This window comes from Sus scrofa, chromosome 6 (genome assembly GCF_000003025.6).
Source record: "Sus scrofa isolate TJ Tabasco breed Duroc chromosome 6, Sscrofa11.1, whole genome shotgun sequence".
In the NCBI taxonomy this organism is placed as follows: Eukaryota; Metazoa; Chordata; class Mammalia; order Artiodactyla; family Suidae; genus Sus; species Sus scrofa.
In genome coordinates this window covers 49,677,415-49,701,352 of record NC_010448.4, presented here as the reverse complement: position 1 = coordinate 49,701,352, position 23,938 = coordinate 49,677,415, and the positions used below count along the sequence as shown (strand labels likewise).

Below are 23,938 nucleotides of genomic sequence, written 5' to 3'. Positions count from 1 at the left end.
CTATCTGGCCCCAGCATGTTTTCAGGGCAAGGGAAAAGCCAAGCTCTCTAAGAGCCTTCCTGCATCCATAAAGAACGGCCAGGTGGGGCTATTTAAGACAGAAACGAAGGCTTGGGGATCCGCTAGGGTTTGGGGATAGCTCCTCTGCCCCATCCATGCCCACTAAGAGTCTACAGCCACGTCGTTTTGGCTTGAGTGGCCCCCCTCATCCTGTGTCCCCCTAAAGTGGCAGGTAGCTCAGGCTATGATAGGGAGGCCTTTGTTCAAACTTCCGACTCTGCCACTTACAGTCTATGGCCTTGACCTGTCTGATGGCCAGTTCTCTCACCAGTCACCTGGAAGTGACAGTGCTTCCCTCCCTAAGTGGAAGTAGATGACGTGTGCTATGTCCATGAGGGCAGGCTCCTCCCTAAGCCTCTGCAGTGGATGAGCCAGACCCAGCTCATCACCGCACGTGCGGAGGAGAGCAGAGGGGCAGGAAGCTGGGGTACCTGAGCCAGGGCCAGCCTGGGTTCACTCCACCCTGCTCCCCTGCCTGAGACGCAGCCCACTCTTGTCGCAACACAGGCCCCCAAGCACCTCCTTCGCCTCTGTGAAAACAAGTGGCCAGACAGGAAGCAGGTTTTCATGCCAATAATTTATTGAACGGAGGTCTGTACACAGGCAAACCTTACTGTGAAAACTAAGACATCAGGAGCTCCCCCACTGCCCCTGCCCTCCAGGGTGGGGGGAAGGGAGGAGGCCTTAGGGGCAGAGGGCAGGAGCAGGGACACAGCTGTAGGAGGGGAAGGGGCCAGGTTGGACGGTGCGAATCGACGTTTTCTTTAAGAAAAAAATTATAACAATCTATTTACACCCGGGGGCCAAGGAAGGGAAGAGGAGGAGAGGGGCTGGTCTGGTTCTATTTACAAGGGACACAGGAGGGGAGGGGGGTTGGAGGAGGAGACCTGGGGGGGAGGGGGCTGAGGGGGTAGGAGGTCCTCATGCCCCCCACCCCCATCCTTCCTTCTCTTCCCTCCCCACAACCAGTTAAAATCCTCTTAAAAAGCCCACCACAGGGGTAAGGCTGGTGAGGGAGGGACTGGAGGTGGGGACAGGGACTCATTTACCTCTGCCCTCTAGTCTAGGGGCCCAGTCAGGGCAGGAGCTTGATGGGCTGTGGCCCCCCCTTCCCAGCCCCACTTGGGGCTCCCAGATGGAAGGGTAGTTGGTGGCGCCCTCAGGAAGAGTTAGTGAGGGAGTTGTGGCATCAGTCGACTGCCAGTCCGGGCCGGTCGGAGTCTCACTTAAAGCTGAAAGGGAGGAAGGAGTGAACAGTTAGCCTTTGCCTTCTCGGGCCCTCACCCCTAAGAGCAGGAAGTCGGAGTGAGATGCTGCATTAGAAATCGAAAGCTGTCACTATGTCTAGGGTTGCAAACTCAAATGCCAAAGGGCCAGGTTGGTCATGAGTGACTCGCCAGAGAGCCAGGCCCCACAGAATAGGGGGCAGCTGGAACTCAGCTCTAGCTGACAGTACTGCCCTGAGCAGAGGCAGGCCCACTGCTGCCCAGTCTGATTTTCTTCCCCAAAAGAAACAGGAAATCTGGATTTATACATGAAATGGCCACAATTTTTAAGTGTGCGCAACAAACTTAACTGTTTGTGCAGGCCAAACATGCTTTTGGTTTTCCAGTTTGCATTTAAATACAAACAGGAGTTCCCACTGTGGTGCTGTGGAAATGAATCTGATTAGGAACCATGAGGTTGCAGGTTCAATCCCTGGCCTTGCTCAGTGGGTTAAGGATCCAGCATTGCCGTGAGTTGTGGTGTAGGTTGCACATGCGGCTTAGATCTGGCGTTGCTGTGGCTGTGGTGTAGGCCGGCAGCTGTAGCTCCGATTAGACCCCTAGGCTGGGAATCCCTATATGCCACAGGTGCAGCCCTAAAAAGAAAAACAAAAAACAAAACAAAACAAAACACACAAATAGGAGTTCCCACTGTGGCACAGTGAGTTAAGGACCTGGCACTGCCGCAGCTGTGGCTTGGATTTGATCCCTAGCTCGGGAACTTCCATGTGCCACAGGTGCTGCCAAAAACCTTCCCAAAAATACAGGCAGTAATGCCTTATAAAGGTGGCCATTCACATGCTGCAAAACATGCTTTCTGCCAGGACATCAACAATTTCCGCATACCTGATGGAAGCTTGGGGGGCTGTGAGAACAGGCTGGGCCCAAGCTTAGAAATACTGCTTCAACCCGCAACAGATGGCCCCCAACTTACCTTGTGAGGATGAGGTGAGGGAGGCAGTGCCTGCCGGGGATCTCAAGTGAGGAGGGATGAGGATGGCGTTGAGAGACGGTTGGATGGTGAGTTCTAGAGACAGGAAGGGACATGCCTAGTCAGGGAACAGGGGGTGCTAGAAAGGGGCACCCTGTAGGGACCCAACTCTGGGCAAGGCCAGTTGTGTGTGGACATGTGTAGCCATTGAATGTCTTAAATGAAAAGCTGGAAAGAGCCTAGCACAAGACATCACAGAGCACAGATGAAGCCGGTTTGGGTCTCCTTGAATCCAGGGGTGCTTCCTGAGCCCCAGGCTTGCCTCGTAGCCCACCCTCAGCTCCCCACTCCTGTCTTCCACACCAGGCTCTTCACAATCTTTGGCTGCCCCTTCAACTCCCCAGATCCCAGGCTAAGCCCTCACCGCCAGGACTGAAATTGAAGAGAGGGGGAAGCGGGCGGTTGTTGGGGAGCTGGGTTCCAGGACATCGCAGTTCATCAAAGAAGTTGTGGGCACAGGCTTCCAGCGGGGAGAGCCTCGAGGACGGGGTGTACTCCAGCAGGCTAGAGCAGAGCGTAATGGCCTCGGGCGGCGTTCGAGATTTGAACACCTGGGGGGTGGGACACAAAGATCACAAGAGTGAGACCCTCTGGGCACTGGCATATTCCTGCCCGCCTCCCACAAACCCATTTTCCAAATAAGGAAACTGAGGCACCACCACCAAGAGGAGGTCAGTTTGTATCAGGTGAGCAAGCCACTCAGGTCCCATGACTATATGGGTCATGCTGTGAGCCTGTTTCGCCACCAGAAAAATAGGACTCTTGGGAGTTTCTGTCTGGCTCAGCAGAAACGAATCTGACTAGCATCCATAAGGATGCAGGTTCAATCCCTGGCCTCACTCAGTGGATTAAGGATCTGGCGTTGCTGTGAGCTGTGGTGTAGGTTGCAGACGCAGCTCAGATCTGGTGTGGCTGTGGCTGTGGTATTGGCCAGTGGGCTACAGCTCTGTTTTGACCCCTAGCCTGGGAACCTCCATGTGCTGTGGTTCCAGCCCTAAAAAGCCAAAAAAACACATCAAAAACAAAAAACAACAGGACTCCTGAATTTACTGTGAGTCCTCAATTTTTGAAGTATGGGAAATTCCATAAACTTTGAATGTAACGTAGGTTACGGACCTCACTACTGAGCCATGACTCTGTAGCCAGGTCCCCAGACCAGCTGGCCTCCAGTGAGAACCTCAGCCATACTGCCTGAGCTTCTAGCCCTGCCTCACCTTTGTCCAGGGGTGAGCTTTAATCTGGGGGAACTTGAACTCCGTGTAGTTAGGGTTCATCTCTCGAATCTGTTCCCGGGTTGGTGTTCCCAGCACCTGTAGGGAGAGGGAGGGGTCTGAGCCAAGGCCCTTAGCCCTCAGCCCAACCCCTGCCACCCTGCTGGCCCTGCCCTCACCTTGATGATCTCCACCAGCTGGTCTACCCCACTGTCCCCAGGGAAGATGGGCTGGCCCAGGAGGAGCTCGGCCAGTACGCAGCCAGCTGACCACACATCTGAGGAGGAATGAGGGAGGGTCAGAGCCACCGGGCCCACCCCCTCAAAAAGATTTCTGACCTTCACGGTCATCCTGAGAGATGCCAGGAGCCCTGTTTTCTCAGCTCAGAGAGGAAGTGCCTTGCTCAAGGTCACACATGGCCTAGGAACATAGGAGCTTGACTGCAAACCTCCAAGTCTGCCTGACTGCACTACACCCTCTGATCTAGATGTTTCCGTTGCCTCTCTCCACTCTGTACTCTTCTGACCTCTCTCCTGCCCTGAGGAATAGCTAGAGCCTGGTAGTCACCCCTCCCTGGTCTGTACCTTGACCCCATAGCACAAGTTCACACCCAGGGACCGTGCAGTTTCCTCAAACTGCTGATGAATGTTATGTTCCAAACCCTTTCACACCCTCTCCTCATTCCTGGAAGTTGGCACTGTCATCCCCAGCAGCAGGGAGGACACCGAGGCCCTGTAAGCAGGTCACACCCTCCAGTGGCCAAGCCTCACCTCCCAACTCCCCCAAGGTCACTGTCAGCCCCTCCTGCTGACGGAGAAGAGAGGCCTGACTGGGAGGTTCCAGAGCCGGTATGGACTCTGGAGTCAGGTCAGCTTTCAAAGCCCAGCCCTGCCCAGTCCCAGTGGTGCAACTGAGGCGGGTGGCCTCACCACTCTAAGCCTTAAACTGCTCAACTGTAAAACGCAGACAACAGCATCACTTTCCTAAATTTGTGAGGGCTGGAGGAATGAACAGATGGCACACCTTTATCACCAAGCCTGGCAGACACACGCAGAAGAACTCAAAAACAGCCATGACTGCCATTCCCACCTCCACCCTCCCTCAAGTCTGACCGATGGATGAGGTGTAATCGGTGGCTCCAAAGATCAGCTCCGGGGCCCGATAGTAGCGAGAACAGATGTAGGAGACATTGGGCTCCCCCCGGACCAACTGCTTTGCACTGTGGGAAGAGATGAGCAGGAGTCGACACAAGCCGAGGCTCAGGATCCCTCCTCGCCCCCTTCAGCCACCCAGCATACCCAGGTCAGGCCCACCTGCCAAAATCGCAGAGCTTGAGGACAGCGGTGTCAGGGTCCACCAGCAGGTTCTGGGGCTTGATGTCGCGGTGACACACACCCTGGGAGTGGATGTAGGCCAAGCTCCGGAAGAGCTGGTACATGTACACCTGGGGCAGGCAGGGAACAGCAGAACTCCAGCCCAGCTCCCCCCACAGAGCACACCCTTGCTCCATCGTCTCGACCTGAAGAGCCCTTCCAGGCCCACTCTCCCTGACTCAAAAACACTTCTGCTGCCCCTTAGTTCTCAAACTTTAGTGAGCACCACAATCACCTGGAGGCCTTGGTAAAACAGGGACTGCTGGGCCTCACTCCCAGAGTCTCTAGTCAGTAGTTCAGGATGAGGCCTTTGCCACAAATCCCCTAGTACAACTTCTGGTCCACACTATTGAAACCACTGCTTCAATCACACACTTCACCAGAAGCCTGATGAATAAGACACACACACCAGGGAAGACCTTGTTTTAAAGCAGGCTGGGGAACCAGGCACTCAGCTTTCCCCTCACCAAAACCAATGGCTCTAGGATGAGCCTTTTTTCTTTTTCTTTTTTTGCTTTTTAGGGCCACACTTGCTGCATATGGAAGTTCCCAGGCTGGGGTGAAATTGGAGCTCAGCTGCCGGCCTACACCACAGCCACAGCAACGCAGGATCTGAGCTGCCTCTGCGACCTGCACCACAGCTCACAGCAAGGCCAGATTCTTTACCACTGAGCAAGGCCAGGGATCGAACCTGCAACCTCATGGATCCTAGTTGGGTTTGTTAACTGCTGAGTCACTACGGGAACTCCAGGGCTCAGCCTCTTTCATCCCCCAGTCAAAACCACCTTTGAAGGAGTTCCCGTTGTGGCTCAGCAGTAATGGACCCATCCAGTATCCATGAGGAATTGGGTTTGATCCCTGGCCTCACTCAGTGGGTCAAAGATCCGGTGTTGCCATGAGCTGTGGCATGGGTCACAGATGCAGCCCGGATCCTGCATTGCTGTGGCTGTGGTGTAGGCCGGCACCTGCAGCTTTGATTCGACCCCTAGCCTGGGAACATGCATGTGCAGCAGCCCTAAAAAGAAAGGAAAAACCCACCTTTGAGCCAGCCCCTCTACAGCTGGATTTTCCTGCACTCTCTTTCCTATGATTTACACGTGAGCACCAAAAGAACAGTGATCTTTAAACTTCCATCACTGCTACATTCCCTGGGCCTCAACCAGTGCCTGGTACATAACTACTCAGGCACGCACGCAAGCCCCCTCCTCTGCTGTTCCACTGCCTTTGGCCAGAGATGCCACTTTCTTGCCCTGTGCCTAGTCTCCTCCCAGAAGCCTTCCTTGATGCTTCTTACGCACAAAACAGGCAGGGCTGGGGCCCTCCTCTGTTTCCAGAATCCCTTGTGCTTCTTCCAATATGGCACTTGCTCATAGTTTTTATACTCTGTGATGATACCTGTCTACCTGCAAGGTATCCTTAAGCAACAAACCAGACAACTTGCTCCCAGGAGGTGAGGTCCTGCAGCACCAACCACTGAAATACTCACCTAGGCTGGTGGGGTATTTAAAGCCAGTGGGAGGAAAAACTGGGCCCCCACCAACTGCCAGCAAACTTGAACCCACTCTCCTCCTCACACTGCAGCTGGCTGCTCCACCTTTGTTCTCCAAAGCATCCCTAGGCTCATAGACTCACTCACTCACTCACTCAAACACCCTCTTAGGGACAGTAACTTATAGGGGACAGCATCTGGCACTGGGGAATGAGCCTGCACAGGGGACGAATAAACACACCACAAGCATTCCTGGCTCTGTAGAGACTAACCTTCCCCCACCCTGCCTCCTTCCCATCCTCCTCTGCCAAGGCTCCAAAGGCCAGGACTCTGACCTCATCATCTCCCCCTGCGCTCTAGGTCCCGGATCCTGAGCTAACCCCACCCCACCAACACTGCTGGTACCACTAGACTCCCAGTGTGGACCCAAGCAGGTACCTTGCAGCCTCCTCAGCCCCTGGTCAGCCTGTCTCCCTGACAGAGTCAGGCCTCAGGCTGTGCTGCCCTGCCTTTGGTGAGCCCCATCTCCGGAGACATAGGGACAAGAGCAGGGAACAGGAGGCCTCTGGAGACCAAAGTAAACTTGGAGATGAGGGAATCCACAAAGGCAGGAGCATCCAGAGCCCCTGGTTTATGGGCCTGGGCCCCAGCAGCCTGCCTGCCTGCCTACCTTGACATAGATGATAGGGATGGTCAACTTGGCCTTGGTAAAATGGCGGGCCACCCGGTACACTGTCTCAGGCACATACTCCAGCACCAGATTTAGGTAAAGCTCATCCTTCTGCAGAGAGCAAAGGAGAGGTGTAAGGCATTGTGAGAAAAGAGCAAGGAAGGGGGAGGGAAGGTTTGTGAGGAATAACGGGACGAGGGACTGGCAGTCATAAGAAAGGCAGGAGGACAAAGGAGTCGAGTCATGTCACAGTGGAGAACGCCCCCATGCACTGAGGTCTCACCTTCTCCCCACTGGAGTAGAAAAAGTATCTCAGCCTCACAATATTGCAGTGGTCCAGCTTACGCATAATCTGCAGCTCTCGGTTCTTGGGGGCAAAGGAAGAGAGCCTCAGAAAACAGTCAACTCTCCCTGCCTCCCATCACCACAGCACTACTCCCCCATTCCTGCCGAAAAAGCCAAACAGCTGTTCCCTGTGTCCCAGCTCCAAGGCCCCCTGGGGCAGCCCCTAATTCCTCACCCCCAACCCACTCCCCTCACACACAGGCTGGAGGCCTGTGGGCTGAACTCAGACCACTGATACATGCTTTCTGCAACCTACTTTTTTTGCTGAGATTCAGAAATCAAATGGCTCCACGTATAAATCTAAGTTTTCTAGCTTCTCTTGAAAAGTCCTATGATACAGCCACACGAGGCCCACCTCCCTGGTGGCACAAGCCACAACAGACAGGAATTGGCCATCCAGTTCACGCCCATCCCCACTGCTTTTTCTGGATGCATCTGGGCCCTTGGACCCTGGTTTGGATGTTGGATGCTGAGCTCCAGATCCCAGGCTTCCAATGCTCATCGTCCCAAAGGGGATCTGGCCTCAGCCTCTTCCCAGAGGACCCAGTCTCAGCATCCATCCATACTCTGCTTCCCTCTAGGGCCTCAGAGCTCCTCGTCATTAGATTCCGTTCACTGCTGGGACTCAACTGTAATCAAATTCTGACCTGTGCCCTGGAGCTCCTTGTGCCCCTCAAAGTTTTCAATGTCCTGAGACCCAGGCCCTGACCTGGTTCTTTTCGGCCTAGGCTCAGTTCCCCTACATCCAGAATAGCCTAGGATCCCAAGGGCCTCTACCAGCTCACAGGACACCTCCGTATGAATGAGGAAAGGGTAACCCTTCCTCAGGGAAACAGAGCCCCACACACTCCCTACACTTGCCAAACCCTTGGAGCAGAGCTTGACCTTTGCAAACATGCTCACTGGCCGCACCAATTTCCTTTCTCCTCTGAGCAGGGTTGCTACTTAGTGGTTATGGTGAAGGGCTTGAGAATCAGATTCTAGTCTTGACCTTGGGCAATTCTCTTATCTAAGTCTTAGTTTCCAGTTTCTGCTTACTTAGAATGGGAATAACAACAGTACCTACCCTAAGAGGATCTTTGCCTAAGTTAAACTCGCCTACAAAGCACTCACACAGAATAAAATCCGAATAAAAAAGTCAGCTCTGGGCTGCCTGGAATCCACATTCCCATCTTCCACACTACTCAGGCCCTTCTCCTCTGGCCCTTGCTCAGATCCCCTGTGGAAGCCCAGGTCCAGCACTCTTGCTGGGGTTCTCTCACCAATCATATGAAGTCAAACCTCCTTGTCCCCATTCCCCCAAGCTACCTTGAACCTCTTGTCCTGGAGAACTTTCTTGATGGCCACCAGTTCCCTGGTGTCTGCCAACCGTGCCTGGTACACGACCCCAAATGAGCCATTGCCAATCACTTTGATGTCTGTGTAAGCCACCTCTTGGGAGCGCTCTGGGCCTTGGCCTAGAGTGGCTACCACTGTGGTCACCTTCCCGCTGTCACCTGGGGGAACAAAGGGAACACAGTTCTGCTGACCTTCCTCCTCTGGCCACTACCCTATCCTGGGGCTGTGGGAGGGAGGGGAATCTCTACAGAAAGCTCACTGGGGGTTCTTTGTCCCTTCCCCATCTTCAAAGATGGCTATTGGTTGCCTCCCAGGGCCCTTTCCCCTGTTCCCTTCATGGAACCCTAAATCCTGACTCTTCCCATTTGGGAAGATACACACATAAAACCTCTTGCTTTTCAAGAGTTGATAACCCTTAATTTCCACTTCTAGTGAGCAGCCTATCACTGGTCCCTCTTGATGTGAGGAGGCACCGACACTCCCAGATGTTGAATCCTTCCACTGTGAGCTAACTGCCCTGGTCCCTTCTCACTGCGGAAAGCCTTGACCTGACTTCTGTTTGAGAGCAGTAACTCCGAGGTACTTCAACTTGAGAAAAGCACTAAGCTTTCTCACAACTCGGGGGAACAGTGACCTTCAAGTCCTCTCTGAGTGGAGCTCTTAACTTCACCACTGGTTTCTGGTGACAGAAATGAATGAGTCCTCCCATAAGGAGTGCTAGTGTCTTGACTCTCACTTTTTGGGGATAATTCGCTCTTACCAAGATACTCTGGGGCTAGAAAAAGGCACTGGCCTGAACTCATTGGTGACCTGTGGTCCAGAGCCCCAGACCCCATTCTGTATGTGAATGATCCCTAATGGATAAGTACTAAATAGGGAGAATGGTAAACCTGATTTCTTAACAGGGGTTATCCCAGCCTCAGTCCATTGAAAGAAAGCTGTAATTTCCAATTCCATTCTCTGAATGGCAGCAAAATTTGGTGGCAATCTTGGGGGAGAGTGACCCTTTTTCTTTGAGAAATTGAAAGGTTCTCCAAAGAAAAGAGATAAATGATGAATCAAATCCATTTTGAGGGGCCAGTGACACCATCTTTTGGAGGGAGATGATCCTACATAACTATTTTTCCAGTGGCAATGACACCGTATCTCAGAATAATGAAATGGGTATAAGCTCACATCCCTATTCTATGGGAACTGCGACCCTCCCCTGCCCCATTTCTCTGTGTGTGTGTGTGAAAGAAGATCCACTAAGCCATCTTTTTTGAATATTAGTGACTATGGACTTAGTCTGAAGGGTATGCTGACTTCCAGTCTGTCCTAAAGAAGCAGCAATCATTAATTTCCACCATTGGGGATACAGTTCTACATGTTATGGACAGGTAATGATTCTAGGCCTAGTGTTTTAAAACAGAAGGTAAATGGGTACCAGGTTTGGAAAGCCCTGGCCCTGTTCTCTGGGGACACAGCAAACCGAAATCCCTGCTTCTGAGTGATACTCACTCCAAATCCCCACATTCTAAAGGAGAGCAAATTCATATTTCCCCCGTCCAGGTAGTGGTAATCTTATTCTTGTTCTCTTGGGGAACAATAACCCTTGAGCCCCATTTGCAAGAGACAGTGACCCCTGATCTTGTTCTCTGATAGATGGCAACATCAGAGCCCTGTTTTTAAGGCTCAAGGACCCAAGACTTCGGTACTAGAAGAACAGGAGTCTGTGAGCCCTGTCTCTTAGAAGATTACTAATTCTAATTCTAAACTCTTAAGTGATGGTAACCCCCCAAATCCCTTTTTCTGGGAGGGGGAGAGCTCAGATCCCAGTTTGGGGAGGGAGAGTGACCTCGAGCTCCTCTTTCAGCCTAGAGAAGAACCTGATCGACGTCTGAGTGGCTTCGGGGACCCCAACCTCCACCCGCTACGGGCGTCGCTAGTACTCACGGCCCAGCTTCACTCCGGGCGGCGGGAAGCTGGTGCCGGCGCCCGGGCCGCCGCTGCCTCCTCCGCCGCTGCCGCTGGGGCCACCCCCGGAGCTCGAGGCCCCCACGCCCCCGCCCATGGCTCCGACAGACGGCTTCCCGCCGCCGCTGCCGCCTGGGCCGGAGGCCGAGCCCCCGGGGCCGCCGCCGCCGCCACCGCCTCCGCCGCCTGGCTCCGCGAACGAGCTGGTCCGCGCCCGGCCCGAGCCCCCAGGGCCGCCTCCTGAAGGCGCGCCACCGCTCATGGCGCCGAGCGCAGGCCCAGGCTGCGGGGCTCGGGCTGCCCGGGCTGCCCCCGCCGCTGCCGCTGCCGCCGCCTCCCCCGGGCTCCGGCCTCTTCCAGGCCGCGCCGCTCGGGCTCCGGCTCCGGCCCAGCGCCCGCCGCGGGGCACGCCGGGAGATGCAGTCCGCCTACCCTGCGCGCCGCCGTCGCCTCTCTCGGCCCTCACAGAGTGCCGCGTGGCACGCCGGGAAATGGAGTCTGCAAAGACCTCAGAGTAGACCGCGGGGATGATGAGCTGCACGTCGGGAATTGGAGTTCTGGGCAGTAAGTTGGCCGACTGTGCTGACAGCTGACTCTGAAGCACTTTCGGAAGCTGGGTCAGAGTCTCACACTCACTCCACCGCAACAACCTGTGTGTGCCTTAGGAACATAGTCGCAGTGCCTCCATCAGTGAGCCGTATAGGCCTGATGCACTCCGGGAAACGGAGTTCAGTCGCTGCCTTAGTCTATTGGCTGTATGCCCACAGGCGCCAGGTGCACTCTGGGAAACTGAGTCGGAGACCAGGGACCCGAAACTATCCAGCGTCAAGGCCAGCTGGGAAATGGAGTTGTCGCCACGCCCTCACCGCATTGCAGGTGTAAAGCTACTTCCAAAGAACGCCGGGAAATGGAGTCCTCTGTGATTTCCCCTAAGCCTCAAGCGAATACTGCAGTTCCGGAGATAGGATAGGAAATGGAGTAAGTACAGCATTCCTCCTCCCTCATACGCTAGGCCGCAGCCCCTGCTGGGAAATGTAGTCAACACCAACGCTTCAGCGTAGTTGCCACAGCGAGCCTTTGTGGCTTCTGGGAAATGTAGTTCAAGGCAGCCTTCCCATTGACTGAGGGGAAGGGATCTATCATGATCCAGAAGCGGGCTGAGGGAAAGGCCAGACCGCATCCTGACCCTTTATGAGGCGAAAGTGCAGAGGCTTGCCGGGAGGTGTAGTCTAATTGGTAACTTTGAGAGAGCGCGAGCGAAAGGTGAAAGAACGGCAGTCGACTGGGTGTAACTGAAGAAAGTTTCAGCGCATCCTGCCCCGCCCCCAGGTCCCTCAAAAAAGCCGTAGGTGACCAGGCGGTGGTGGAAAATGGAGTCCTAACACTCCAAAATCCAAGTTTCCACAAATCCAGAAGGAAACCCTCTCCGCAAACGATTTAGGAAACAAAGTTTCTGCCGGCGTCTCAGGACAATACAGTCTTCGGATATTGTCTAGCTTTTTCTAGCAATGTGACTTACACCAGGAGACTGAGCGGAATGTTGAAAGAGGTGAAAATATAATTTGTTTGGAACCTCCCCCGCCCCATTCAGGTTTTTGCATCCTCACGCTTCCTAAATTACAGGATCCCGGAAGCCTCAAAAGAAGCCGGCTGCTAGGAGTAGCCTCGGGTTTTGGGCACTCATTATGTCGCCCCACTTATCAGTTTATACCCGGAAGGGCAGTAGTCCCAAACCGCGCTGGGAAACAGTTCATATGATGTGTGTGTGTGTGTGTGTGTGTGTGTGTGTGTGTGTGTGTGTGTGTCCCGGAAATACCTGGAACTGGAATGAAACTACCCTCAGCCCTCCTGCCTCGTGGAGTGATGGGAAATGGAGCCTATAGACCTCACTTTGATAGTGATCACACTAACTGGCCTGCCTTTCTGAAGATTGGCCCCTAGGTCTGTAGCCGACCGCAATTCCCAGCGGACAAAGACTCCCTTGAGGCAGAAGAGAAGGTAACACCAAAGCCTTTTTGAACTACATTAACCAGAAGGCAAAGCGAAGTCTCACTTCCGCTCCCTTCTCAATGAATGTGGCTGCGTCTTCCACAGCCCGGAGCGAGTACTTCTGGGAATTGCAGTAATTTTTCAGGCAAACAGGGCCTGCTGCCCTCTGACGTCGGCTGGGAGTCCAAAAGCAAAAATCTGAGTCAAGCCCAAAGCCTGGAGAGTCCTAAACTGAACCAAGAAGGCGGGCAAGGGCCGGAAAGCCGGGCGGGATAGCGGCGGTTACTTAACTGCCAGAACCAGTGGGACATGCGCAGTGGGCTGCGCGCGTGGGCAACCGCCAGAGGGAATTGCGGGGTCTGTGGGAATCAGGTGTCAGTCATTACCTGGATGTCTGCACGGGCTGAGAATGCTCGTTGAGGTTCCAGAGCGGACTGTGACTGGCTAAGAGGGGCCTATTGGTGTCTGGAGGCGCTAAGGGCATACGTGAAGAGGTGAAGTGGTTTCACTAGAGACAAGTGAAGTCTGAGAGGACTTGGGGTGTCTAAAAGGTCTGTGCGAGACTGTGAGAAGCTACTAGTGACAGAGGAGATCTGAGGGTGAAGAGGTGAAGGGTGATTGAGAAGCATCAAAAAAGAGCTTTGGGGGACTGTGACAGTGCTAGGTATTACAGACACGAAGAGGTTCTCTGATGGGGTGAATTAATTGATGCAGTGTCATTAGATCTATAAATGGCTTTATACTAGGTATCGGAGATCCCAGGGGATGTGGAAGGCAATAGGGTGTGGTCTTGCAGAAGTTGATTTGGGTGGGTTATTAGAGGAGCCACTGGAGTTTTGAAGACCAGATGCCACCTGTGACATCCTCCTCAGCCAGAATTTGGGGCAACAAGTCTGCCTGGGCTGTGGTCTGACCTGGAGAGCAGTTCTGGAGCTGACCACTTTTGAATCCATGTTAGACCCAGTTTTGAGGTGCTTTGAAGACACTGGAATCAGGGAATGAGACTACTAGTCAGGGTCCTCCCTCCTCCTTCAGTGATGACATCCCCTTTCTCCATCACACCACCACCACCAACTCAGCTGCATCTTCGTTGCCAGGAAACATGGCTCATCCCAACTTCCAGAAATAGCCGTGGCCCCCACCCCAGGGAGTGACTTACATCACCCAGGAGAGGGAGCAGTTGCCCGCAGGCTACCACTCGAGCCTCAGTTTCCTGTCAGTACCCCAGCGGTGGAGCCTCTCTTCACTGCCAAAGGGCATCATTTGGGACCACCCACCCTGGGCTGGCATGAAATGAGGAGGAATGTGGGTAGTTGCCAGTTCCTTCTCCCTCAGAGCTACACGGGGGTGGAATTTCATGGATTAAACCCCTCCAACAGGCCCTGAGCCCTCAATTCTTTGTGGCCCTGGGGAAACTTTTCCCTCTCTGCCCTCCTGTACCTCTCTAAGGGGACCTCTAGCTAGCTTGGATTCCTCCTGATTCTTTCATCTGATTCAAGCTCTCCAACTTGGGCTTCTAGTTTTATGAGCTCAGCTCTCTGATCCCATGATCTTGAGATCCTGGTCTAAATCCAACCGTTTTGGCTTTAGGAGACCTCAGGAGTTGTTGAAAGAACATTTCAGAGACAGATTTCAAGTCCCGGCTGGGTTTACGGCCTTGGGCAAGTCATTTAAGAGAGCTGCTTGCCCCTACCTTGCTGGATGCTGGAGATAAAGCACTGTAGCTGCTAAGTAGGTACCTGGCACACAGTAGGTCAATCAATACCAACTATGATTAAGCTAGTCCCTTCTGAACTTGCTGGCAGAGAGTGCCCAGGGTTTGATGAGATAATCAAAGCAAGCTTGCAATGTCTACATTTCAAGAGGTGGTGCAGGTCTGTTGCCTAAAGACTTCCAGATTAACTCCAGAGCACCCCTAAGGAGTTTGGGAGGACTCAAGAGGAGCTCCAGGGCTTCACCAGAGCCTGGAGGAATGGATAGGAACTCAGAAAAGAACGGCATTTCAGACAGAAGAGCAGTCAGAGGGCCAGAGGATGCCTGAGACCTTCATCACCAGGCCTAGGGAGTTAAGTGCCCCCTGTTGAGGTCAGTTCATTTTCCAGGCCTGGATTTGGCCCATTCCAGGAGGGATTAGGCCCTCTGGCCATAGATCCACTGGGGGTCCCAGTTCAGGCCCCTGTCGTTAAGAACCAAGCAAAGGCTATGGCTCTGCGGTGGAGCCAGGAGCAGCCAGGACAGATCACTGCATCCAAAGGTCCAAAGTTTTATTGTTTTGAATACATTCTCCAGCAGCCCCCAACTACCCCCCCCCGACCCTGACCCCAATACAGAATAAGGCTTGACCAGACCCCCACCCCAGGGGCCCCGGCTGGGAGGCAGAGGGGGCTTCCAGTTTGGTTTCAGGACACCCCCTTCCCACTGGCCTGCCTATGGGCTAGTCCTTAGGAGCAGCTGGGGGTGAAGGGGCTGGACTGGCACTGGGGTAGGGAATAGGAGAGGGACAGCAGGCACTTGTAGAGATTTGTGGCCTATGGGCGGCACCCCTCACCCTCCTCCACCCTCCCACCCCCCCACACGCACACACGGAATTTTTGGTTCATCATAAAATGTCCCTCCCTCCCCTGCTGCAACCCGGTGGGGGTATGAGAAACCCAGGCACTCATGGCCCCTGGAGGGGCAGGGAAGGCAGGACTGGGGCTGAGGATGGTCAGGGGTGGAAGTGGAGAGAGGTACAGGAGGCAGAGAACAGGGAGGGAGACAAGGCTTTACTTCCTAAGCGATTGTAATAAAAAAAGTTCCTGGGCTTTGAGGCCACAGCCTCAGTTCAAATATAAATTCCCCAGAATGGAGGTGGCCCCCTTAACTCCCCCCTCCCCCCCCCCACCACTTTGCCCAGAGCTTAGAAACCCACAGAGACAGGGGACAACCCCAGCCCTGGGCACCCACCCTCCCTCACCATTAAAAAAAAAAAAAAGAAATTAGAAGTTTTATACAAAACGTTGGGGAGGGAAAAGGGAGGAGGCAGGGAAGAGACTAGAAAGCTGCCCTCACCTCCAGGGCATCAGGGGGTTAAGGCAGCAAAAGAAGCATGGGGGGTGGGGGGAACGGGGTCCCCTGCCCACAGCCCTCAGGAATCTCGATGCTCCAGAGAGAGCTGGGCTGTAGCGTGCTGGAGGTCAGAGCTCACCCGCCTGGGGGTGAGGGGCCCCCCAGCCTCCCCAGGCCCCTCCCCACGCACCTTCTTGTCCTCACCCTCGTCCTCGAGGGCCCCAGTGGGGCCCCCACCCCCCTCCAGGCGACAGTCTTCACTCCAGCGCCGTTTAAAGCGCAGTTTGAGGGGCATGCACTGGGCTGCCCCGGGCGCCTCGCCGGGATCAGGCTTCGGGGGCGCGGGTGGAGCACGCGGCGTCTTGAACACTTCCCCGTCTTCCTCCTCCTCATCGCTGATGTCAGTCACCTCCACCTCCTCCGACTCGCCTTCGGAGATAGGCTCCACCTTGATCTGTGGTGGTGGGGGTGCGGGTGGGGCCAGCGCCCCAGCCCCCTCTGCCAGCCCGCCACCGGCGCTGCCACCGCCACCTAGAGCAATGCCACTGCCCTTGTCGGTGCCCGCTGGTGCCTTCTCCCCAGCTGCCCGCTGCCGGCGTCCCAGCGGGGGCGGCTGGAGCTTAAACTTGAATGGAGAGGAGGAGGAGGAGGAGGAGGACGAAGCTGAGGAGGGGACTGGTGGGGTCTCAGGTGCCAGAGGTGGCAGCGGGCACTTGTCAGGGCGCTGGGGCTGGGGCACCACCAGCCCAGGGTAGTGCAGGAAGGCTCGGGGGCTGAGGTGGTAGTTGTAGACACTTTGGGTGTGGGCCTGCAGGTACCGTTTCATGTCCTCAGGGCTGAAGGAGAAGTGGGAGCCTCCCCCTGAGCCGCTGGGGCCCCCACCACCACTGGGGTACATAGGGCTCAGCGTGGGCGAGGGAGTGTAGGCCAGGTGAGTGGGTGTCATGGGCAGGGCCGGTGAAAGCTGAGGGGGTAGCAGGGAGCCAGGCCCAGCTAGAGGCGACACAGGGAAAGGGCTGAGGGGCTCAGGACCACCCCGGGGCCGGGGGTAGACACGGAAGACACCAGGGTCATGGGGCAGGCGGGCCAGTGGGGGCCCACGGAAGGCACCCAGCTCCGGAGGGCCAGGCGGCCGGGCCCGGGGGTCCTCTCCCAGTGGCTCTTCCAGCTCTGACGTGCCATCGCTGCAGTCACTAACAGAGCCTCGGCCCAGGCGTCGGGCCACCACAGCCGAGAAGAGGGAGGATGAGGATGAAGAGCAGGCTGGTGGTGAACGGGGGTCCTCGGTGGGTGACAGCACCTCGAGGGCGTTGAGGGAGGGAAGCGGAAGTGGCTGCCACCTGATGGCACTGGCGGGGCGCTCTGGGGCACCGCACCCCCTGGCAAGAGAGGGGAGACATGGTGTCAAGGTCCCTAGCCTAAACTGGACATTGAGACAGACCCTGTCCTCCGAGGCCATGCCCACCAGCGCCAGGACTTACCAGCCAACCCCACGTCGATGAAAGGATAATTAACCAGCACCAGTTTGTTGAAGTTGAACTTGTAGGTAAACCGTTTCCCCTTGGTCTTGTGCAGAATGCGTTTGTTGTAATAATAGCTGTGGGTGTAGAAATGCCATCGGAAGGTCAGTGACACTGGACTCAAGTCTAGACCCCATACCTTGTCACGTGTTAGTGCTGCTCACAAAGGGTGACCAAGAACATGGGCCATGTGAGAGAAATCAAGGTCCAGAGGGTGGAGACTAGCTCTCCTCGCAGTTCTGGGGCCAGACTAGCGGCTACATCCATGTCTGTATTCTCTCCTCAGGACACCTCTGTGTGACAAACAGGCTCAGAGAAGGGTTAGGACTTGCCCAAGGTCACACAGCTACGATTCGGCAGAGCCAGGAATCAACCCAGAGCCTATACCCATGGGCCAGGGGTTCCCAACCGGTGGGGGGGCTGTCCACATCTGCCCGGAGCCTTTGCCCTCCTCACCGCAGAGCCCGGCTCAGCTTGTCATAATTCATCTGGGGCTTGCACTTGCGGACACCCCAGAGCCGAGCCACCTCATCAGGGTCCTTGATGACGAATTCCCCGTAGTCCCCCTGCCAGGCGATGACACCCTGGTACTCCTCCTTCCGCAGCAGCTCCAGGATAAAGTGCCACAGCTGGATCTGCCTCGAGCCGGGGATGACTCGGGCTTGTAGGCCCAATCCGGGAAGGCAAACCCTGGGGACAGGAGGCAGGGGGTGGCCCCAGGTCAGGGCGCCAAGTCTGGGGCTCTGGGGCCCATCCCAGGGTCCACTTCCCACCCAGCCCTCGATATGGGGAAATCTGTCTCCCCTCTGCCAAGTCAGGACCTGGTTAGAGGGAGACAGTGTGTGTCTGTCTGCATGTGAGGGGGCTAGACGGGAGCTGGGGGGAGGGGAAGCTGGAGCCCGCTCCAGCGACACCGGGAGAAACAGGAAACCGTCGGCGGCGGGTCCCGGGGCCAGTGCCAGGGGGCCAGGCACCAAGCCAGGCGGGCGGGCAGGGATGCCAGTGGGGGAGGGGCAGGAAGGGGCACACGTGGCCAGATGGGTTGGGGCTAGCCCCCTGGGGCCCACCCCCACTCCCATTCAGGGACAGTCATTACCACACCTCCCTCCACCTCCCCTGGTCCCCTCCTAGGAACATACACTGTCTCCCTCCCAAGATCTACCAGAGCCCCTACTCCCACCCTAGGACCCGGGAGGAGGATTTTTTTTTTCTTAAAAGGACCAGGAGGGGTGGGGTGGCTGGTTGACGATGAGGTCAGCGCTTGCACACACAGAGGCTTCTGTCTTCCCTGGAGAGTGAAACCCAGACTGTCTGAGAGAGCCCCCCCGCCACAAGCCCTGGACCCTCTGTGCTGCACTGCCCTCCCCAGACCCAGGCAGGCACACGGACCCAACCTGGCTGGAGGGCCTCAGGACTGAATTCAGCACTGCCGGCTGCAGACTGTTCCCCCTGCCTTCTGTCCTCAGCTTCTACCCTGTCCACCTACCTACCCACCCCCAGCATTAACCTTGGGTAGAGGTTGGTGGTGGGCTGGCTGGTCCCTGGAGGGGATGGGCAGCCAGTGGGGGGGGGGGGGCTGCGGTTGTTGTCATTTCCCAAACCCCCGGGTAATCAGAGGCCATCAATAATTCAGCACTAGGCAGCCGGTAATGGAGGGGTGGGAGGAGGGAAAGGGAGGAAGAGAAGGAGGGGGGAGGCAAGGCAGGAGCCCTGATGCCACTAGAGGGAGGCCAAGGTGGACAACCAAGGATGGGCGGGGTCCTGAGTCCCAGTCAGGCTGCAAGGGTCAAGCCTCCTTTCTGGCCCCAGCTCAAGCAGGTACCAACCAGGCCTGGGGCAATGTGGAACCTCCCCCAAAGACTCCACCCAAGTCTGGAATCCAACAGGGGATCCTTCCCCATGGGGACACAGGGAATCAGCAGTTCCCGTTCTTACAGGGACCACTCCATCTAAGAGCTAGCGCTAAGCCCCACAGGGACCCAGTGCCCTGACCCCTGACCTTGGGTAGACGACGGGGATGGCCAGCATTCCCTACCCAGTACCTTCCCCATTCAGAAATCCCAGCTTCGAACCAGCTCCAGGAACATGACCTCTGGCAAGCAATAGACCCTGTAGCATTAGCCCCTGCTCCATTCAGAAGTGATAGCCCCTGACAAGAGCTTCCATGGACCCCAGCATCCACAACCTCATCCTTCCCTTAAGAATCCAGGTGTTCACCCCCTTATGCTCATCCTGCTAGACAACCCAGGTCCAAGGGTCTTGTTCAGGGCTCAGAGACCCTTGGGAACTCAAGACACTGCCTACTCCATGTACCTTCCAGACCCCTCCAAAAAGCTCCTGGCTCCCTTCAGGGTACTAAGCTCCATGCTCCCCACCACCTAAGCCCCAATCTGGCTCTCTGACTCAGGGTGGGGGCCGAAGCCCCCAAGACATCACTCTAGGGTTGGGGGGTATACTGATTTCCACCCTCCCCCCAAAATTAAAGCCACCCTTCCCAGCCCACCAGCCCCAGCCTCCTTGTCCCGGTAACCAGGCAACGTGTATGCAGCGACAGTCCTGGGAGCGGGGGAGCAGGAGGCTAAAAATAAACTTTGCAGAAGAGAAGGAGTGAGAGAGACTACATGCAACACAAAGGGAACTCGGAAGGGAGGTGGGGGGCTCTGGAAAGGCCTCAAGCTGCATTCTGGGGGCTGACCCAGGTTCCCTTGTTAAGCCCCTTCCCTGAACAACCCCCCTTCCCAGGCCAGGACCCTGGCTCTCACTCTTGGCAGGGACCTCCCCACTCAGAGCCCCCCCCCCAATGCCAGCTTTCCTCATCGGACATGGCATACATGAGGGCCTGTTCCCAGCTTTGGGGGGAGAAGGAAGATGGGGGGGTGACGTCAGGGTGTCTCAATGGGGCTCTGTTCCCCAGGCTTTGGAGCCGGGAGCCAGGCACGGGCAAGGGGAGCATGTGTGAGTGGTGTTGTGTATGGGTCCACGTGCTTAAAACAGGGAACCACCAGCCCTGCATCAAGAAAGCTTGAGGGTGCGGGACCTCTGGAGCACGGGGGGGGGGGGGGGGAGACAGTGAGGCAGAGAGATAGCTGACACTGAGAGAGGAGTTGAGGACACTGCCAGACAGGGTGGAGAAGAGGCAGCAGACAGGAAGGGCTGGGATGGCGGGGTCCCAGAAGGCACACCTGGGTCTCACAGAGGCGAGGTAGGGAATCTCCCAGACAGACTGTGGAAACCTGGGAATGGGGGTGCAGAATTCTTGGGCACTCCCCAAATTCATATGACTGCCCAAACTTTTTTTAAAGGGACTAGAGGGGTCGGAAGGGAGGGGTGGTGGTAGAGGAAGAACACGCCGGCCTCCTGGGGGGCCCCACCACCTCCCCCACTACAGGCAGCCCTCGGTGGCGCCAGAGCCGGGAAGAAAACAGGAAGTGGGAAACAGCCGCGGCAGAGGAGAGAAGGGCCGGGATGGAGGATCGGATGAAGGGGCGTGCAGCGGCCAGCCAGGAGGCAGATGGACCGATGGACCGATCCGGGAGGCCAGACCAGGCCCCCGCCCCTTCCCCCAACCAGAGAACCCACACAAGGCGCGGCCCCAAGACTGGGTTGGGGGAGCGGCCCAGCCGGTCCCACCAGGCGAAGGCCGGTAGCAGGGAGGGAAGACGAGGCGGGATTGTCTGGGTGCCTCGGCCCCCTCCTCGGGCGAGGGGAGGCTCCTGCTGCCCCCAAGGCCCAGCGGCGCTGGAGCCTTTGGGAGCCAGAGAGTATGTGGGACGCACGTGACTGACCCTACAGCACTCCGAACCCCTGCCCCACACCCAGCTCCCTCCTCGGCCCCAATCCGCAGGCGCCGCAGACCAGCTCGGAGCCCTTTAAGAGCCGCCCCCACCCGCCGAGCAAGGGGGGGCGGGGTGGGTGGGCCGGTCGGGGCACACACCCGCACACTGGAGCCCTAGCCGCGGCCGCCGCCGGGGGAAGGAAACAAGTTTGAACAGCGGCGCCCGGCCCCCTTCCCCCTCCCCCGTCCCCGCCCCAGGCCGGATTCCGACGGGGTAGACGGGCAGGGGGCGGCTGGGACCCCTCCCCCAGCGCGCTCCGGCGCAAAGTCCAGCCCGCGAGAGCCCGGGGGCGGCGGGGGAGGGGAGGGGGGGAAGTCCGAGTGGGAGGGGGGCTAATCCTGCTGCCCCCCGCCCGCCGCCTGAGGGGGGAGGGGAACATTGGCCCCTTAAGGAGGAGCAAGTTGGCGGGGAAGAGGGGGGCGGAGAGAAGAGACGGCCGGTTGAAAGAGAAGAGCTGGATGAGGGAGGGGGGACGAAAGGGGAGCCTCCGTGTCCCCCCACCTTCCCCAACCCCCTCAACCCCAGGCCCCCAGCGACGAGGGAAGAGGGTTCCCAAGTCTCTCCGGAGCGACCTTAAAGCTGCGCGTTCTAAGGTCGGAAACAAAAAGTTCCTTTTTCGAACGTTCGGGCTGCGCTTTGGAACTTTGCGACTCGGCGCGGGCGGGGGAGCGAGGAGCCAGCAGAGACGGGCGGGGGAGGGGCGGCGCAGCCCGGACCCCGAGTCCCGGGCTCCCCACTCACGCCCTCCTTCTAGTGGCCATCCCGTATCCCCCTCTAGGCTGGTGCGGGGCACGCATCGCTGTGAAGGTCATGGGCCAGACCGCGCAGCGCGGAACTGGGAATAGCGGGCCCAGTGGATAGCCCCCCCGCCTCACGCCCCGCACACGTCCCGGCCCCCAGAGTGCAACGTGACAGAGCGGCGGGGAGGAACCCCGCCACCCCCGTGATCCCGGGAGCGAGGAAGAGCTCAGCTTTCGGGGTCCAAGCAGGGAGAGGACCAGGACTCACGGCACCCACACCAATCTGCCCAGAGCCAGGAATTGGGGGTCCTATACTGCACCCCCACTCGCACCGCAAGAAGCAACAGGTCTCGAGTGCTTGGGGGTCCCCCGGGACTGGGGATCACTCGGGCTCCCCCGGAACCCTTCAACCCCCCCCAAAGTTTCTCCGCCTGGTTTCCCGGGGCAACAAGTCTCCCCCACACGTGCTGCCTCCGCCCCCACCTGTGTCCGCCGGGGTCTTCATGCTGGGGGGCCCGGGGCGAGACGCCCCGACTCCGGGCCGCAGCTCCCGGCGCCCGCGCTGCCCCGTCCCGTCCCGAGCCCGTCGGGCCGCCCTCGCCGATTCACCCGGCCTCGCCTCTCAGAGCCTCTCCCCTCCCCGCCGCCGCCTCCCGGGTTAATATCGCACTCCGGGGCCGGGACGCCCACGCCCCCCGGCTGGCGACGTCACCGCCGCGTCGCCATGGAGACACTGCGCCCGCCCCCTCCCCGCGCACTCACACACACACTTGCCGGCGCGCAGCCACTGAGGACCGGCCGGCTCTAGGCTTAAAGGGGCCGCGCGGCGGGGGAGGAGGAAGGAGGGGGCAGGGGTGGAATGGGGTCCCAGGAGTCATGACCCTTCTCTGAGGCTCCTAGTGTGCAGATAACTTAAGACCTCGGGCCTCGCGACCTGCCGCCCCTCCTCCTCTCCTGCACACTGCAGGGTCCAGACTTTCTTTGGAAGCTTGTTAAGATGGGCTGGGGGGGGTACCTTCTGATGACTGTCAGAAACTTTTGTGAGGAGGGGTATGGACCTTTGAGGAGGAGACAGAATCTTCTCTGCAGGGGAGCCAGGTCAAGACTTTGGAGGATGATCAAGACTACCTCATTTCCCAGACTGGCCTTTATGCGCCCCTCCCCTCCAACCCTGAGCATGAATGGGGGCACAGGGTGGGGTGGAATGGGTGGGAAGTGTTTCTCAGCATCGGAAATGGGGAGGCGGTTGTGCCCTCCGATCCTCTGGGGATGAGGTCTTGGCCTTCCAGATAGTCCCAATCCCAGCTGGGGAGGAAGTGACCAGAGAGAATGACCGCCAGAGCCTCCCCCATCCCCAGACTGCAGCTGTCCTGGCACCGGAGGTACCCCCACCTCCACTTCCAGGGCAGGGGGTTCCGGAGGTTGGGCCAGGATGTGTGGGGGTGACCAAAGTCTGAACAAATGTGCTCCCAAAGTTTCACTGGGGGGTCACCAAGAGAGAGGAAGAAAGGGCTTAAGGATGAAGGCCAGTAGGTAGGGCAGTGTTAAGTCTGTTCTCTGCAGCTAGGAGGAATGGATGGAGCCTGAGGCTTGAAGAAACAGGAAATCAGCAACGATCAGATGGCCAGCAGGAGCCAGCATCAGGGCAGAGGGCAAACAGAAGCTATCTTCACAGGCCAAGCCTGGAAACAGTCTTAAAAGAGTCTCTGAGGTAGCAAAGGAGGGGAATGAAGGCAGGGAAGGAGGGATGCTCAGAGAGACTAAAACCAAGAAGACAGGAAGAAGCAAACCAGCTACAGAATGGAAGGCCTGAAGGGTCAGACTTTGGGTTCTTAAGCCTTCACGCCCAGCCTCTATGGCTGGGTTCCTAGCTGCAGGACGGTTTCTAGTCCCTCACGGATACCTCAGAAGAAGTCTCAGGCCTCTTGCTCAGGGAGACCAAAGCCTCCCAGGAAGCTTCACCTGCCCGGGGAATTATGTAACCTTGCTACGGACAGTGCAGCTCCCCCACGGATATTGTAACCCTCTGGGAGCAGTGTGGTCCAGCAATAATAATCATCATCATTGTTATTATAACAGCTCCCGAATTGCTGATGCTCATGATGTG

At 57.1% G+C, this 23,938-nt stretch overlaps 2 protein-coding genes across 3 annotated transcripts; both read right to left on the bottom strand.

Moving 5' to 3' along the window:
* GSK3A (glycogen synthase kinase 3 alpha) lies at positions 618 to 11,034 on the bottom strand. 2 transcript variants are annotated; one of them, NM_001315708.1, is given in 12 exon segments: positions 618 to 1,237; positions 1,240 to 1,292; positions 2,260 to 2,352; positions 2,681 to 2,867; positions 3,531 to 3,626; positions 3,707 to 3,804; positions 4,640 to 4,746; positions 4,841 to 4,971; positions 7,060 to 7,170; positions 7,343 to 7,426; positions 8,713 to 8,900; positions 10,678 to 10,983. In NM_001315708.1, coding segments are annotated over 12 exon segments (1,449 nt in total). In that variant the 5' UTR covers positions 10,961 to 10,983; the 3' UTR covers positions 618 to 1,219.
* On the bottom strand, positions 14,931 to 22,495 carry ERF (ETS2 repressor factor). The gene is given in 6 exon segments (XM_003127177.5): positions 14,931 to 17,040; positions 17,043 to 17,114; positions 17,217 to 17,332; positions 17,712 to 17,907; positions 17,910 to 17,945; positions 22,315 to 22,495. Coding segments are annotated over 6 exon segments (1,668 nt in total). The 5' UTR covers positions 22,337 to 22,495; the 3' UTR covers positions 14,931 to 15,814.